This window comes from Bombus impatiens, unplaced genomic scaffold (genome assembly GCF_000188095.3).
Source record: "Bombus impatiens unplaced genomic scaffold, BIMP_2.2 scf_0036, whole genome shotgun sequence".
In the NCBI taxonomy this organism is placed as follows: domain Eukaryota; kingdom Metazoa; phylum Arthropoda; class Insecta; order Hymenoptera; family Apidae; genus Bombus; species Bombus impatiens.
This window is the reverse complement of record NT_176455.1, coordinates 745,359-759,986: the sequence shown is the minus strand read 5'-3', so window position 1 is coordinate 759,986 and position 14,628 is coordinate 745,359. Positions and strand designations below refer to the sequence as shown.

The window sequence follows — 14,628 nt, the reverse complement described above, 5'->3', positions numbered from 1 at the left end:
ACTCCACAGTAAATTTTGTTCTTTTCATAAAAAAATATGAAAATTAATTGTTAACTTTCTAATTGTGTCACATCTTATTCGATATATCGAATTTGATTTATCTCGATAATTGTTTAGAATATATTAAAAATAAGAAATGTTATATTATTAATATAATAATATAATAAATAAATAATTATAGTAAATAATATAGTTGAAGTGTGTTTGGTGAAATCAAAATATTACGTTATCTAAATCAATCGTTCCCGCCTAAAAGACTAAATGGCGGTAAAATAAGTACACATGCGTAGTCGAAAGTTCAGTTCACATTGGTGCAGGATAAATCGTTGTGCTCACGATGTGCTTGACGCTCATACAAGTTGTGCGCGTGCCGGTAATAAACCGTTGTTTGGTATAACGGTCATTCCGTTAAATCTTTGCGTCTCTGTACATAAATTTACTTGTAACTGTTTAAGTAAAGTTCGTGATACTCAGAACGTTGCGTGCAACCCACAAGGAACATAGTGAAAGCGTGTCCATCGTTAAAAAACCGTCAAACGTCCAGTAATTCGAACGGAATCAAGGTATGTATATTTTCTTTGTGTTCTACGTGCATTGACCATATTTTTCTTTTTTCCTATAAATTGATAAACGTTCGTATGAATAACCACGTTAAAAAACGAGATATTTCGTATACTCGAGAAAATAAGATGCTGTTAAACAGATTTATCGAAGGAAATAGTAACGTAACGCATAGTTTATTTTTATACGTACATTCTTAGTACAATGAGCTCACAGTTGTACTACTTTTGTTGTTTACCGCGGCACAAAATTATAATATGTTTAATCTATGTACAGACATATATGTACGTATAGGTTGTAATGCGACCATGTCCCGCGTTACATATACCTGTAATGTCTGGTCACGTGTTTTCGTATTCAAATAGCTCATATATACGAAAACTGACATTCTATCTACTTGTATTCGTCTCATCGTGAGTCATGTTCATGCGAACATCGTTTTTGCGAAACATAACCTGCCAGTCCACGATGTAAAAGCGTAATTCTTTAAGTTGTGCAATATTGTAGAGGTTATAAATGATAAAACTTAAAGAACAAGGATATCCTTTATTTATACATAGCTTATTCTTTTATTGCATGTATGATACATTAATTCCAATGTAACAAATAACAAGGATCAGGTAAAAAATATTACAATCAAGAAAATATTATCAGAAAAATGCGTTTCGTTTAAATAAACACTCGGAGAATAGTTTTGCAAGCGTATATATTCGTCTTTTTTTCCTTTTTAAATCATTTTATCATTGAACTAGCAAAACTTAGTCTCCGGGTATGTAGGAGATGCTTTCATTTAAAGCATCCTTATTTTGTTTCTTAAATCTTAATGGACGAATTGCAATTCACAATCCTCTGTATATGATACATTTTGTTGGCATAATTCCTCTTTTGTTTGCTATAACAAGTCGTAGCAAAAGCTAAATTCTTGCAAACACGCATATCGTTGCTTGTATTGGCTCGAACAAGTTTACTGCTATGCTATGCATATTACAAACATGCTTATCTTTCTAATTATAAGGCGATCGAATTATGCTATAGGCATCTATATTACATTACAATCTGTATTGAAATATTTAAGCAAAGATCAACAAATATTGTCTCAGCTTCTACAACACACAAAAATATTCTTACTTCAAATCAACTCTCGCATAAATTTAATCATATTAATTGTAACTGTACAAAAAGAAGACCATATTAGAAGTATATTAAAAATATGTCTAAAAAGACAGACTAGAAACAGTAAGGTTTTCCTTTACTCGTACAGTAATTGACTAATCCGACTGCAAATCAAAACTGAGGTAAACGTGTACTCTGTTCTACTTATCAATGAATAATACTTCTTCAGTTCAGACACCGTACTCTCCTCCCACACATATTATCTCATTACTCATGTACCTGCAAATATTTTACTTTATAGTAAAGATCTATATGAAAAGGGGATCTTTGAATTATCTCGATAGGGCAATAAATTTGTGCAAAACTTTAAAGATTTGGAAACTCAAAGATACAAGAGGTATTACTTTAAAGCCTGTACATCCCTCTTGAACATATAGTTCTTCACTCATTCATGTATATTTTCTTTGTCAAAGACTAGAGATTGTTAGATAAATTGTACAAAATGTTGCATTTAGAAGGTTTGCCAAAAATTAGGCTCCTTCTATACCTTGCCATGCTTTAGACCGGTCCAAGTTAGTCCCATAAATTTGACAAACACTATGCAACACGCATTACCTGTTGATAAAACAAACTGCCTTCGAGGTGGTCATTTTCGACTCTGATATCGTTTCTGAAAAAATACTCTCAAAATTGCCTCAATGTCGTGTACCCTGTTTCCATTACTCCCAAATGTCAAACTTCCACCTATATGCTAAAGCCTTCTTACTTTACAGACTGCGAATAACAACTTGACACAAATTGATTGCTCCGCACAATGAAAATTCCATAGCTCACAAAATAGTTCATGGTATTGAGCTGCCCATCAAGCTGACTCACTTTCTAGTCAGAATAAATCAGAAACTACACAATCAACTCCTGTGACCCACTTCCCATCATGGATGAATGCAATCACCTTTGGTTTGGAACACGCTTAAAGAGGCGACGACATCGAAACGCTATATTGTAACTTTTGGAAACGACCTTAGACCTCGAAGGCTTCCCACTGCTACGCTATCATAGCAGCAATGGGGCTGAAACGCATTATTTTGCTGAGCAAGATCCATGCAACCGAGGCAAGGGCACAAAGTGTAACGCCACCCCATCCAAAGTCCATGCTCCAGGAGCTGGTGAATCGTCTGGCCTTGAGAACATTACGGGGAACCGGTCCACCAATTACACCATCCTCAGGGCCGTCGGGTAATCTAGTTCCCCGATCCTGAGCTCTCTTGAAGTGAATTATCGTCAGGGTGAACAACGCGAACGTGGCTAAAACAATTGTTTCATATTAAAAGGAAACTTCTTAATTTAAAGCAGATGATTATCATTAACATGAAATATTTGAATAATTTTAGGAAATTTTGAATAAGTTAAAAATAAGACAGATATTTATCTTTATATGGACAATGAAATTCTGTAGCAAGCAGTTTTGCATTTTTTTAAAAAGAAATTCTGCTTACAAAAGACTTAATTGAAGCAAAGGAGTACAAAGAAAAATAGATTCTGGAGTGTTTGGAAACGTCTTATCGGAGGTGAGAGGTATTTGCCTTTTATCGTACTCAACGGCGACCACTAATACCAAGAGGGAAGCTCCTTCGTTGAATAAGAAAATATCTTAATTATTCATGAAAAGTTATTGAACTTCCGATAAAAATGAGTTGATTGCGTGACACAATCGAATACATGGTTCAACGAGGAAATGTAAATTGAATTGCTTGTGATTATCGGTTTGTAATTTCATTCTTCACACCTATTACTTTCCAAAAGCAATTTTTCGTATTTACCATCGACGAATAAAGAGCTTGAGAACTTTTTAACAACGTATTCCTCTCTTAAAACAGCTTATTTTGCGGTCGACTTACTAAGTATGCAGAAATCCTTTTGCGGTTACCAGGTTTCCCGCAACCACGATGCTCCACATCGATCAAATTTATTCGGCTAATGGCGATTAACACTTTAATGTCGCTTTAAAAGCTTTCTCGGCAACAAACTCACCTGCTAAAAGATACATCACACCGGTAACGAGGACGGCCGATATTTGATGTCTGCAGAGTCCAAAAAATCCAATGAGAACTGCTGTGCCCAAGATAATCAGACAGACTAGAGAACAGGAGATACTCAAGTTCTGCATCCCTATGAATGAACATGAATTTTTATCGTTTAGAAAAATATTAAAATTATTCTATGAATCGTGTTAAATATAAAATCCATAGAATCTTCGATGCACTTTGCTAGTATCATCAAAAATATTCGTCAGTTATTAGAATTTTTGAGGAGTAAATAATTCAAAAGGAAGAAATTCTCTCTCTTCTGGATGAAATCGATTGAAAAATTGCAACATCTCGACGACAAGTAATCTCGACCCAAATGTCGCAGCTATTCTTTCTTCTCTGCAAAACATTGAAAGCTACACTGTATCGATTTAATTTTCAGTCGCCGTAAATAGAAATCAATTTAACGAGGGTGATCACGTCACAATAATCGTGGAGGTAAAGGAGAGAGAATAAAAGTGAAACAACTATACTCACGATTCTGCCAGGCGGCGCGGATCTCCTCGTGTACTTCGTCAGGCGTCAAGTAGTTAATGCACCTCCCTTGCGGAAAACCTACCTGACCCAGTAGTCGTATTTCCTCCTCTGAAACACGAGAAGTGAAAAAAAGAAATGACGTCATTTTCACGCTGTTCCTTGCGCGACGTGGAACGAAATTGTGAACGGGGTGGATTCCGCTGGTTTCCACTTCTATCCTTACTCTACTCGACTCGATTTTTAATTAAACGATCTTTAAAAGCTTTCCTTCGTGTGGTGAAATTTTGATGAAAAAGCTTGGAAACATTAAATCCCGTATTTAGTCTAAAGAGTATCAAATTGGAGAAAATGTCACTGAATTTTTGTAGCTCTACGTTTATTATACATTTTTGTGTATGCGAAAACTTAATTATTTAATTTGAAAGAACCTTTATTAATTTTTTATGTATGACCTAAGGTTTAATTGGAAACTCGCTGATTTCACGAGTCGACGGTAACAAAATAACTTGTAATAAACTGGAATCGATCAGTTGGAAAAAGAAAATGAAAATACAGAGTTGGTGTTGTAATTAGGTGCACGCACTGGCCTTAATTCAAATAGAAACAATAAAATGTTGTATTCCCGTGTGGAGAGAGCCGGTTTACACAGATTTACGTGTGATCAGTTAACTCGATACTGGAAATGAGTAGTCGAATTAAGTCTCGGGGTCAGGAGCGCCGAATAGTTGGAGCGTGAGATTCGATATCAGATGCCGAATACTATCGGCTCGTTGGAGAGGATGAACCTGAACGTGGATTTCCGTGAAATGTCAGGAAGACGGGGGGTATAGAAGGTCGTGGAAACTTGGAGAATTGAGCAATAATAAATCCTGAAGCAGAAATAGATCGATCCAAGTTCAGCGGGTCTAGGTTGGCTGTCCTCGTGCCTCCTCTTTCATTTGATAAACTAGCAAAAGAGTTCCAACATAAATTCGATAACGAAGATTTGACATGTGATAAGATAGATAACAGATGAAATATCATTAATGAATTTCCATTCATTCTGCATTCTTTTAACAAAAACATTTCAAGGATGTACTATTGGATTTCAAAGATTACTATATTTACCAAACAATTTCTAGAAGTATAAAATAATTTCAGGATGTGCAGGTCGAGAATATTAGACTGATTTTCATAAAGACCCAGTACATAAAGCAGAACTAGTGCGTCGCCTGATTTAAACAGCAACGTTCCGTGCTTGGCGTGACCAGAAACCATCAGAGGAAGTTCTCCAGGAGAAAGAAAAAGAAATCTGAAGGAACAAATTACATAGGCACACATTTCCGAAGGTCAAGTTCATTTAATAATAAAAAGCCATCTCGTTAATCGTAAAAGACTTACTAATTTTTTTTTTATGAAATTAATATTTTTCAAAATAATCTTTTCTTTTCTCATTTTAATGTTTCCACTTTCTCACATACAAAAGCTTGTAGCGCAAAGAACCGATGATCCATGAATTCAAATACTTCATACCGCAAAGCTGCTTCAACTTGGAGTAGACGATCGAAATAGTAATCGCAGCCTTTCCAATTTTCCCTTGTCCCCGATGTGGCGAGAAAATTAAATGTTCAAATCATACAATCGACAATGAAGGTCTATCCACGCGGGCAAAAAGAAACACGGCCGTCAGAAGCGGAGAAACGTTGAAATTTCAATTGTGATGTTGGACTTTCTTCTCAATTAAACCTTTTCGACGGCAACAAAAACCTGACGAGTCGATGAAACATTGAGAAACAAGGAGAACAGATTTCGTTATGCTGCGTTGCAATTTTCGATATTGTGATGAATCGTCGTGGGAAGAAAAGAGTGTATGGAATTTTTTGTTTAATGAGATTGCTCGCTAAAACATAAAATAATTGCATCGCTCGTTATGGAGTGCAGACGTAGAGATTAATAATAAAATTATTGATTTCACGAGCTGTACCGATAAGCGAAAGACTAATAATCTCTTTTGTTATCGAAGACAAGCAACTATGCATGTCAGAGAATGGTAGAACGATTTTTCATAAATTGAGCCAAGTGCATAGATGGTTCTTTTTATAAGCTTTTTTCTGGCAACGTTATACACTTTCTCCTGATAAGATTATATCGTAAAGATAGGCAGGAGGATCTTATCGTATTTTACGATAACTGTCTCGCGATTGTAGCTATACTTTCCGAGCTAAATGAAAGCAAAACAAGTCGATACTAGCGGCTATCGATTTGAATGTTTATCGTGAGTAATTGTGCTTCGTGATAATGTATCTCGCATTTTGCAAATATTCCATGTATAATATTTTCTGCGCTTCGTAGAATATTTCCTTGATTATTTCTTTTATGGAATAGAATTTTGTTTAATCAAAGGGCACAGAAATCCGGTTTAATTTGAGTTATAACCCGTGCTGGAGCTTCCATGATATCTTGTTTAGTTCGTTGTCTGCGTCACCACACCCTTTCGTACTTTGCCACAATTGACTTTTTCCAGAACAGTTCGTCCATCCTCCCCTAGAAAACGACCCAATTTCTGTCTCTGGATCTAATATTTTCCTTTGGATTTTATCAAACTACTACTGTACTTTCTTGCTTTTTGTAGAATTCGAGACAATAAGGGCATATATACTACAGGTGGTCAGAAAAAATACTGACAGCTTGAAAAAATCTAACCATCGTATATTCGCTCCTGGCTTGGTATCTTATTTTTGTAATATCGACGTTTCTGTGCTACAGTTTTTTTAGTACTGTAACTCTCTTTTTGTATTCTTGCATTGTTTTTTTTCTTTTTTTCTCGTTGGCTTTCCTTTTTAACATGCTCGTGCTACTTTCTATTTACTGCTATAATTTACTTTTCAATGAAATTCCTTTTCGATGTCTTTGTATTGTCTTTCCACTGTTGAAATTTCTTCCTTGAAGAGTTCAGTCGTTAAAGTTTGTCCAGTCTCTTCTTTCTGATAAAAGACTTTTTATAAAGTGGTAGTTGATAGCAAGAAATAAGTTTGAATACTTTTGCAGCCGCATAAAGTTAATCTTCCTTGAAAAAGTTTCACAAAAGTTTTCGTAAACTGTAAATCTGATTGCCGACGAATGTTCGCAAATAATTTTTAGTAACATACATGAGAATATGCAATAATATATTTCTTATTTATTTTGTATTTTTACCCTATATACGCATGATGCTTACCAATCGTTGTAGATACTATACTTTAATTAGGAAATATTTAATGAATTAATTTCTGTTTGTTAGGATTTCTGGAATTTCTGTTTGTCGGACACATGCTGCAGTGAGAAATCTAAATCTCAGTTAGGACTGCATGATGTATATACGTATTAGTGTTATGTTAATCTCCATCGAAAAAGAATGTTGCACATATAGCCCCTGGATGTTAATATTAATCAATGTCATTACTGAAATTCTTTAATCTGAAATCTCGTTATATCATGGAAGCTACTGTAGCGTACAGTATCACCATTGTAATGGTTCCTCTGATAAAAGAACAACAAATACGTTCACTCTAACACATATACATTTTTATCTAAATTACAGTAAATCGAATCACTTTGCATTGGAAAGATAGCTATTTTCAGAACTAGAACTTTTTCAGGTATTTTCAAAATTATCTATGCTTGTTATTTTACATTTGCGGTATCCACTATTCTATTCTCTTATTATGGGACGAATTAAAAGTGAGCAAGAGGCATCGATCCGTCACATTTCTTAATTATTTTATTACCATTATCATTTTTCGTTTCTTTTGGATGAAAGGTTTAGCATAGTGAAAGTGATTGGCATAAACTTTAGCGAAGGAACGTTCAAGATGTTCATGGTCACAGTATTCCTAGTCGGACAACACGCTGTTTCAGATCATAATCGACTGGTCGATACCTTGGTCAGAGTCAAGGTGGCATCCACCTATAGAACGTCGTTCATACAGAACCGTATCATCGGAGATATGTCGGGACGATTACACATGTATGTGAAAAGGTGTGTGCACATCATTGTATCATTGAAAATTCACGGTCTACCTCAGAACGTTCGAAACAAAGCTGTTTTAAGGAACTATGTATTTAAATTTTGATCTACGGAAACTTAGATATTTTTAAAAACATAGTAATATAATTGTTTTATCGGTGACGAATTTTTCGAACGAGATTCGTGAATGAAAAAACTTATTCAGAAGCTAAGAGTAAATTAAAAAATCCAATAATAGCCGTAGTCTAAAATATCCGTGGAATTTTTTTATGATGTCAAACTATTTTCTGCGTTGTAAGAAAATACCTGTTAATCAGGAATGAACTCACTACTTTACTTTGAATTTTATTTATTAAGTCACTGTGTCATGAAAGTCGATCTAATACAATTATTTTCTTTAACGATGTATGTCTGTTCGTTAAACGTTTCAAAATTCTCACTAGACTGTGATGATAAAATAAAAATTGAGTTTTCTCTCAGGAAAAATCTATAGTCGAGGAATAATCAAAATCCAACAAATCAGCCGGTACTCACCAGTGAGGGAGACGCACATGATCCAAATACCGCCGTACATTGGCACGAGGAAGGTAGCTCGTCTGCTAGGATGATGATTTCTGTGACCGGGAGTTTGCTCTAGCATCGCCACCTGTCCATCCAAGTACCATTTAAGTGTAACATTCGCATGGGTCAAAGCCTCCTTGTCCCAGCCAACTTCCTCCCAGTGATCCGACATTATGGCACCACACAATAATCCGGTCGCTGGAACAGATATGAAACACGTCTCTCTATACTCAACGTTGTATATCGACGTTCCTCTGCACAAGAATGCCCTCGTTACTTTAAATCTCCTCGATTCTATGATCAACCTCTCGGCAATGTGCATATTGATAGAAGGAAAACTAACGAACTTTAACAGTAGCTATCATTTCCAATGTTTTCGCGAATTCTCAAAATCCTCTTAGAAGGTTTCAACGCTTGTAAAACCTTTGTGATCTCGAAGATACTCGCGAGTAATATGTTATAAATTCTTTCAGATACTAACTTTGTAATGGAACATCTGAATGAAGATTTGTTATACGGGTTGATATCTCAAGCATGCGACTATGTACTGAATGATATTACTTCAACTATAAAGAATAAACTTGATTGGTGATGATTGTTTCGTAACAGAAGCACAGTCAGTGTATAAGATAGCCAATTACCACAGTATGATAGTTTCTGCGTGTCATTTGACCTTCCGAAGAAGCTAACTGCAATGCTGGTAAAACGCCGGAATAATTTTCCTATTGGATGCGGCTTAGGTTGTAGCTATGATAGATACGTATTCTGACGAATATATCAAAGCAGTGAAATATATTTATAGATTCGTACGAGTGTATGCATTTTGGTCTTTAAACGTCTCGTCTGTCGGAACAGCAATTTGTCAGAAGATGCATCCACTGTAATCGTAGACCATCAAGCGGTAATAACTACAATATTGTTGCAACAGTTTCTGTCATAAAAAGTGAATCTCCTCTACTTAAGGAGGTACAAGAAGATTCTACGACGTTCGTCGGGATTGACGGCAGTAAGTTTCGCGTTTAACGAGGAGCCTTGAGAAGAGCGTCGTTTTCGCGCCATGGCTAAACTGCATGCTATAGGATATTTCATTGCATAAGAAAACTGACGTGAGCAAGAGCCCTCGAGCATACTAGAGCATAGGAGCACTTCTCTGGAGTGACCATTCCTCACCGCTGAAAAAAAAATGCACGATACAATGAATTCAACCGGTGGTTGTTGACTCTTCTATTAAGGAAGCTTTTAGGCGAACAAGAAGGAACATTAACAAAGTATACGAACGCGCGAGAGATGATTAAATAGGCCTGGATGAAGTGTTTATGCAAGCAAGTCACATGGTACGACGATGATCTAGTACGATATACGATATGCGTAAAACAGTCTGCATATTCATATATATACATATTTTTGTTAGATTACACTGTTTGGTGCGTCTTAATGTTACGATTATACGGAAACATGCGACGAAAATTGCTAAGAATAGATGTTATCTGCGTAAACTACAAATGTGATCAAACACGATGACGCTGCAAAGTACGACGTTTCGCTTCGGATCGGGAACGATAGAGCATCATTATCCACGTGCTTTTCCACTTAACATCCGCCCTCTTAATATACACTTCAAATATCGAATTAATCGATGCACCATTGAAAACGTACACCGGTATCAATTAACGCGATGGAACGAGGATGAATCTACATATTCATTGAAACTCCTCTATCAGTCACAGTATATTTTTACACGTCTTCGTTTACCACACAGACTAAGGACACGACAAAAACATGTTCTCGATTATCGTAGCGTTTAAATCGTGCCTCGTAATGGCCCACAGACACGCTTCTCCGGATCAGCTGATGGTTAACAAATAGGTCTGCACAACACGTTCTACATCGTGCAACGTGCGTCTAGGAAACCAACCGCGGATGCGAGCCAACTTATTAGATTATTTATTACGTAAGATTGATTTTGTCAATTGAGCCGGTTTAGGGGATCCATTCGGATGGCCCAAACAAAAACACGTCGAGCGAAGGAAAGGGGAGTCGAGCGCGAAGAATCGTATCTCAATTACCTGCGAAAGTGAGAGCCAACGTTGCGACGAGGAAAATAAGACGTGGAGCTGGGGCCCTGGGTACACGGGTAGGCTCCATCCATGCAGGTGGTGCCCAGGGCGACCGCTGGCAGCCCACTGAAAGCCGCACAACCGTACCGACAGTTGCCAGTTACGCACTGACCAATCGACACCCCCGGAGCTCGTGGTGTTTTCGGTGACTCTCCACCGCTATGAGAGAGCAAACGATCAGCACGCCCTCTCCGTTCTGCGTCGAAGCGCACGAAAATCGACCGACGTACCACCCAACCAACCACCCCACCCGGATGCTGCGGACAACCCACTCTGGTGATTCTCTCCCTTGTTCCTCTCCCTTCTTCTCTTGTTTCCTTCCATTATTCTATTCTTCTTCTTCTTCTTCTTCTTCCCCTTTGCCCGTTCTTTGATTCGATGCACTCTTTTCTGAATTATTGTTCTCCTTCTAGGTGGTACTATTCTTGGCAAAGTTTGTTAAAGACGACGGTGGTTCACCGCATTGTCGTTTTTTACTACGGTTTCTTTGAACTGTGAAGAACTCTTTCTTTCAAGTGTGAAACAGCCTTTCTAAGATAACTCTTTTGAGAAAGCATGCCTTCATAGTAAGATTGTAGTTAAAGGTTTAACGATGCGCTTGATATCGGATGTCTCCTTGGGAGTTTTAATGTCAAATTAAGCTTCTTGCGAAGCTGGATATAATTGGGATACCTAACTTTCTTCTAGAATTATGTGATGTAGAAACTTCAGTAATATCTATTACTAAGCACGGATCATACAAACTTTGAACTAGGAACAAAAATTGCATGACCGCAGGTTGTGGAGCTAGTAGGTCGCAAGAAGTCATTAGCATCGACGTTGCATCATTTCGCGGGATTCTGTTATAAAGGTGGATCTTTGCTCGTTAGCAGGTTGTTTGCAAGAGAATTAGGAAACTGCGATTGTCGCTTAACGAGCTGCTTACCTACCATTGTTCTAACGTTAGTAGTACAGTATTCGATATTTAAATGCCTTACTCTTATCTGAAACATGTTCGAGTTGCTCACGCGCCACTCATCTACAACTTGCTTGCTGCCAAGTCGAATTCGTACGGCGTTCTACGAGATTCACTTATTTATTTAGTCAATGTTAATATTAACTAATAATATATTGCTGTGGCGATAGATATCATTTGCGTAGAAAACGCGACACGTATCGCGCGTAGGTGGAATATTCTGAACACGTTTTAATTGCATTACTGATATCGGACCATTCTCGTGGGCGGATAATCGAAGAATATTCTTTTATCAAAGTCTTGATCATCGATGTGGATCGAATGTTGGAGAAATCACATTTTATAAGAACGCATTTTTCTGTATTAAGTTTCTCTAAACAGAGAGTAAATTTTATGCAAATTCATATTTTTAAAAGATCCAAACGCAAATTTGCATTTAATCCTCTAAATATTTAATCTGGAAGTTTTATTTTTTGTATATTTAAATTTTTCATAAATGCATAAAAATCGTAATCCACTTTGAAAACAGCAACGGAAAAAGATCAACAAAAAAATTTAATTTATCAGATATAATCATATTACGCGATAACCATAACTAAATAAGTAACAATGCATCTGACGTTATAGATGGCCGACGTTGCCGAAAACGCAGCCTTCACTGACCCAGCGACCGCGATCTCCCATGGCAAACGGCATCTCTTAGTCCGGGACTACACCATGGCTGTAACCGCATTGGCACAAGCATGTCAACTGCTCGTTGAAAAACACGGAGACACCGCGGACGAACTTGGCGAGCCTTATTTGCTTTACGGTCGGGCTCTTCTTGGTTTAGCGAGAGAGGAAGCTGGAGTGTTGGGTGGCGGAGTGCCGGGCACAGAAGAAACTGAAGAAGACGATGAAGAGGACGAGGAAGAGGCTGAAGACGAGAAATTGAGCAACATTGACGAGAAGGAAGAAGAGGAGACTGAAGAACACACAGACAATGGAGCAGTCAACGAGGCAAAAGAGAAAACCGCGACCGAAAACAAAACTGAAGAGTCGGAAGCTGAGCAGGAACTCAAGAAACCGGAAGTTGAGAAAAAAGAAGAGAAGGTAGAAACGAGCAGTGAAAAGAACGAAACAGAAAAATCGGACTCTGATAGGACTGAAGATAGTAAAACGGCGAAACAAACGGTCGAAAAGCCAAAAGAAGATGAGAAACCTGCGGCTGACTCCAGTAAAGATACAAGTAACGCTAATGGACCTTCTTGTTCAACTGAACAGAATGGGGTTGCCAAGGAAAATGGAGAAAATGATGGTGAGGACATAGAAAAGGAAGACGAAGAGGATGAAGTTAACAATCTACAGGTATGAAGATTGTTTAATTTAATTTTCTTCTTTCATTGTTCGTATATGATAATATTAAATTATTGCATTGCAACACATCTTGTAAAGAAACTTACCTTCCTTTGTTGTTTATTATTGCTCATTACGTAATTTCAAAAGAAATTTAAGCAATCGTGTTAGATCCTCGTTTAGAAATGTCTTCTATCTTATAAAACCTCTAATGAACAACGAATATTTGCCCTTAAATTGAAGGTTGCCTGGGAAGTGTTAGAACTAGCGAAACTGGTGCTATTAAAGCGTGGTCAATCCGGTTGGAAGTTACTGGCCGATGCTTATCGACTCTTAGGAGAAGTGGCCATGGAAGGAGGGAACTTTCAGGGTGCTTTGAACGATCTACATCGATGTCTGGAACTTCTGCAACAGATTGAGCCGCGAGAGCCAAGGGCGATAGCAGAAATCCATTATCAGCTTGCATTAGCTCACTCCTTGGGCAACGAATTTGACGCCAGTATTGAAGAATTTAACAAAGCTACGGAATTGCTGGATTCGCGTATCAAAGATTTGGAAGAAATGAAAGAACCTCCCAAAACGGACGATTCCTTCTATACGGTAGAGGGGGAGATTCAAGAACTGAAAGAATTGCTCCCAGAAATTCAAGAGAAAATCTCAGATATGAAAGACTTTAAGCAGGAAGCTTGCAAACTCGTCATAGAAGGTATCAAAAACAAAGTAGCTGGTGGCTGTTCAAATGGTGCCGGACCAAGTGGTAGCAACGACTCTGCACCTAAAGTTCAAAAACCTGCTAGTGATATATCTCATTTGGTGCGTAAGAAACGGAAAGCCGAAGAGTCAGAGACAGAGATTACATCGCCATACAAAAAGCCGACGCCGGAAAAAACTGTTTGAATGAGTTTGGTGCATCTGAAATGTTCTTGGTACCTTGTTACTTCGTTTAGCGGGGTGAAAATTTGAGGGAAAAATTTTTATTGAAAATGGAATTTTTAGCGTTGGACCAAAATAAGATAAAAATTGGCCATCCCACTGGAAAGACTTTGTATACCAGAAAAGATGTTTTAATAGGAATGGATAGAATATACTAATTTGATTCTATCTCTTTTGTTCGATGATTATAGTTCATATATTGTTTGAAAATTTATGTATCTTATTTCCTTCTTTTTCTCGCTATTTCTGTAACTCATATATTTATTCTATACCTAATCAGGAATTTGCATCAAATAAGTTGATTATTACATCCAAATTAGAATAATTTTTACCTCTTATTTTCTAGGACATATTAAAACACTAAAACATAAGGCTGTTTATGTATAAGTCAAACTAATAAACGTTAAATGCTGATTTTTCTAAATGTGTTATAGCTATGGAACGATTATACATCACATTTTAAATAAAACCTAGACTATATTTTTCCAATTATAATATAATACA

General features: G+C 37.1%; 2 protein-coding genes across 7 annotated transcripts; one reads left to right on the top strand and one right to left on the bottom strand.

Moving 5' to 3' along the window:
• The first annotated feature begins 293 nt into the window (after window positions 1-293).
• On the top strand, window positions 294-14,538 carry LOC100749191 (nuclear autoantigenic sperm protein). 3 transcript variants are annotated; one of them, XM_003485081.4, is made up of 3 exons: window positions 294-563; window positions 12,484-13,203; window positions 13,435-14,538. In XM_003485081.4, exons 2-3 carry the CDS (start codon window positions 12,484-12,486, stop codon window positions 14,086-14,088), a joined length of 1,374 nt encoding a protein of 457 aa, XP_003485129.1. In that variant the 5' UTR covers window positions 294-563; the 3' UTR covers window positions 14,089-14,538. The 3 variants fall into 3 exon arrangements, with proteins under 3 accessions (XP_003485129.1, XP_033177939.1, XP_033177944.1); XM_033322048.1 differs by lacking the exon at window positions 294-563 and adding an exon at window positions 10,086-10,118; XM_033322053.1 differs by lacking the exon at window positions 294-563 and adding an exon at window positions 11,249-11,842.
• Window positions 1,107-11,000, bottom strand: LOC100749388. 4 transcript variants are annotated; one of them, XM_012389715.3, is made up of 5 exons: window positions 10,851-11,000; window positions 8,758-8,982; window positions 4,239-4,346; window positions 3,706-3,843; window positions 1,107-2,979 (listed from the first exon to the last, which is right to left on the bottom strand). In XM_012389715.3, exons 1-5 carry the CDS (start codon window positions 10,927-10,929, stop codon window positions 2,720-2,722), a joined length of 810 nt encoding a protein of 269 aa, XP_012245138.1. In that variant the 5' UTR covers window positions 10,930-11,000; the 3' UTR covers window positions 1,107-2,719. The 4 variants fall into 4 exon arrangements, with proteins under 4 accessions (XP_012245138.1, XP_012245150.1, XP_024225934.1 ...); XM_012389727.3 differs by lacking the exon at window positions 10,851-11,000 and adding an exon at window positions 9,426-9,530; XM_024370166.2 differs by lacking the exon at window positions 10,851-11,000 and adding an exon at window positions 9,266-9,385.
• Window positions 14,539-14,628: the final 90 nt, after the last annotated feature.

Excerpts from the sequence above, each read along its gene's own strand:
- LOC100749388 (XM_012389715.3), bottom strand. The coding sequence starts at position 10,929 with ATGGAGCCTACCCGTGTACCCAGGGCCCCAGCTCCACGTCTTATTTTC. Across the intron at positions 3,844-4,238 it reads CCGCGCCGCCTGGCAGAATC|GGATGCAGAACTTGAGTATC; the intron begins GTGAGTATAGTT and ends GTTCATTCATAG. Across the intron at positions 2,980-3,705 it reads TGTGATGTATCTTTTAGCAG|CCACGTTCGCGTTGTTCACC; the intron begins GTGAGTTTGTTG and ends CAATTGTTTTAG.
- LOC100749191 (XM_033322048.1), top strand. Across the intron at positions 13,204-13,434 it reads ATGAAGTTAACAATCTACAG|GTTGCCTGGGAAGTGTTAGA; the intron begins GTATGAAGATTG and ends CTTAAATTGAAG.